The sequence below is a fragment of the Lacerta agilis genome, chromosome 14 (assembly GCF_009819535.1).
Source record: "Lacerta agilis isolate rLacAgi1 chromosome 14, rLacAgi1.pri, whole genome shotgun sequence".
NCBI lineage: Eukaryota > Metazoa > Chordata > Lepidosauria > Squamata > Lacertidae > Lacerta > Lacerta agilis.
The window spans coordinates 9,978,805-9,980,402 of record NC_046325.1 but is presented as its reverse complement, the minus strand read 5'-3'; the positions used below and the strand labels follow the sequence as shown (position 1 = coordinate 9,980,402).

Here is a 1,598-nt window from a genome sequence, read left to right as displayed (position 1 = left end):
AGCATCATGAAGAACAAATATTTAGAAAGGAAAGTAATACATTTTACATCCAAATTCTACTAAATTATGATGGAAACGATGTGATGGACACTCCTCTAAGAAAAAGGCAATTTTGAGAGAGAGTGAATGTCTCATTCAGTGCACCTCTCACGGTTCAGAAGCTTTCAGCTGTAATATTGCTCTCATTTCACTACAGAGCAGCTTGTGATTCTAAGAAAGAGGAGGAGGACCACTAAAACATTTGATGCATGAGATTTATTTCTGAAATATCTCAGGCAGAAGTCATGGGCTAGAAGTTTTTAAAGCTGTCCTGGTAAAGAACATTAGCTAGGTGAACTCCTGATGACTAAAATTCTCAAGAATTTTCCTCACACTTTCAAATTCTCCTAATCATTTGTCTTTTCAGATATGGAAACATGTTTCAGTTGCCCACCAAATAAGTATCCAAACCAAGAACAGGATAATTGCATTCCTAAGATACCAAACTTTCTTGGCTTTGATGAAACTTTGGCCATCATTTCAACTATCTCTGCACTACTGTTGTCTCTGATCACTGCTCAAGTGTTGGGCATCTTCATTAAGCACCAGGACACTGCCATAGTCAAAGCCAACAACAGAGACCTCACTTACATTCTCCTTGTGTCCCTCCTCTTGTGTTTCCTCTGCTCTCTGATGTTCATTGGTAACCCTAAGGAGGCAACCTGCCCACTCAGACAAACAGGTTTTGGCATTGTCTTCTCTGTGGCCCTCACTAGCATCTTGGCCAAAACTATATCAGTGGTTGTGGCATTCATGGCTACCAAGCCAGGATCCACAATCAGGAAGTGGGTAGGCAAAAAACTGGCTTATTCCATAGTCCTCTCTGGCTCCACTGTTCAAGTAGGGCTCTGTGGTCTTTGGCTGGCAACTTTCCCCCCATTCCCTGATTTGGACATGCAATCAATGAGTGAAGAAATTATATTGTTATGTAATGAAGGGTCAGTCTTCATGTTCTTCTGTGTTTTGGGCTACATGGGCTTCCTGGCCACTGTCACCTTCACTGTGGCCTTCTTAGCCAGGAAGCTGCCCGACAGTTTCAATGAAGCCAAGTTCATCACCTTCAGCATGCTGGTCTTTTGCAGTGTTTGGATCTCCTTTATTCCAACTTACCTGAGCACCAGAGGAAAATACATGGTGGCTGTGGAGATCTTCTCCATCTTGGCTTCTAGTGCTGGATTACTGGCTTGCATCTTTTTCCCCAAATGCTACATTATTCTTGTGAGGCCTGAGTTGAACACCAGAGAACATCTAATGCAAAGAAAGATATAAATAATAGAAGGATTTGTGGTTCCATGATTGTTCTTAGTTTCCAACACTGAAACGTTAGAAATGTGAATGAATGAGGAGGACAATGTGACCAAATGAAACTATTTCAGCTTTTTTGTGCTCTTTTTCTGGTCTGCAAAATTGTTGTATGTTGTTGTAAGAAGCCAATCTGACCAAATGAGGCAAATGTTCATATCAGCTTCTAAACTTCACCTGAAGTCAGTATAATTCTGAAAGAGAAAAATCAACATTACTCTATAGCTATTCTGATTGAACAGCTGATATGAATGAGG

General features: G+C 40.8%; 1 protein-coding gene across 1 annotated transcript; it reads left to right on the top strand.

Moving 5' to 3' along the window:
* The first annotated feature begins 408 nt into the window (after positions 1–408).
* On the top strand, positions 409–1,308 carry LOC117057358 (vomeronasal type-2 receptor 26-like). Its single transcript, XM_033168201.1, has one exon. It carries the CDS (start codon positions 409–411, stop codon positions 1,306–1,308), a length of 900 nt encoding a protein of 299 aa, XP_033024092.1.
* The last annotated feature ends 290 nt before the right edge of the window (positions 1,309–1,598 follow it).

What these genes read in the sequence shown, in the direction of transcription:
- LOC117057358 (XM_033168201.1), top strand. Translation starts at nt 409, where the DNA reads ATGGAAACATGTTTCAGTTGCCCACCAAATAAGTATCCAAACCAAGAA.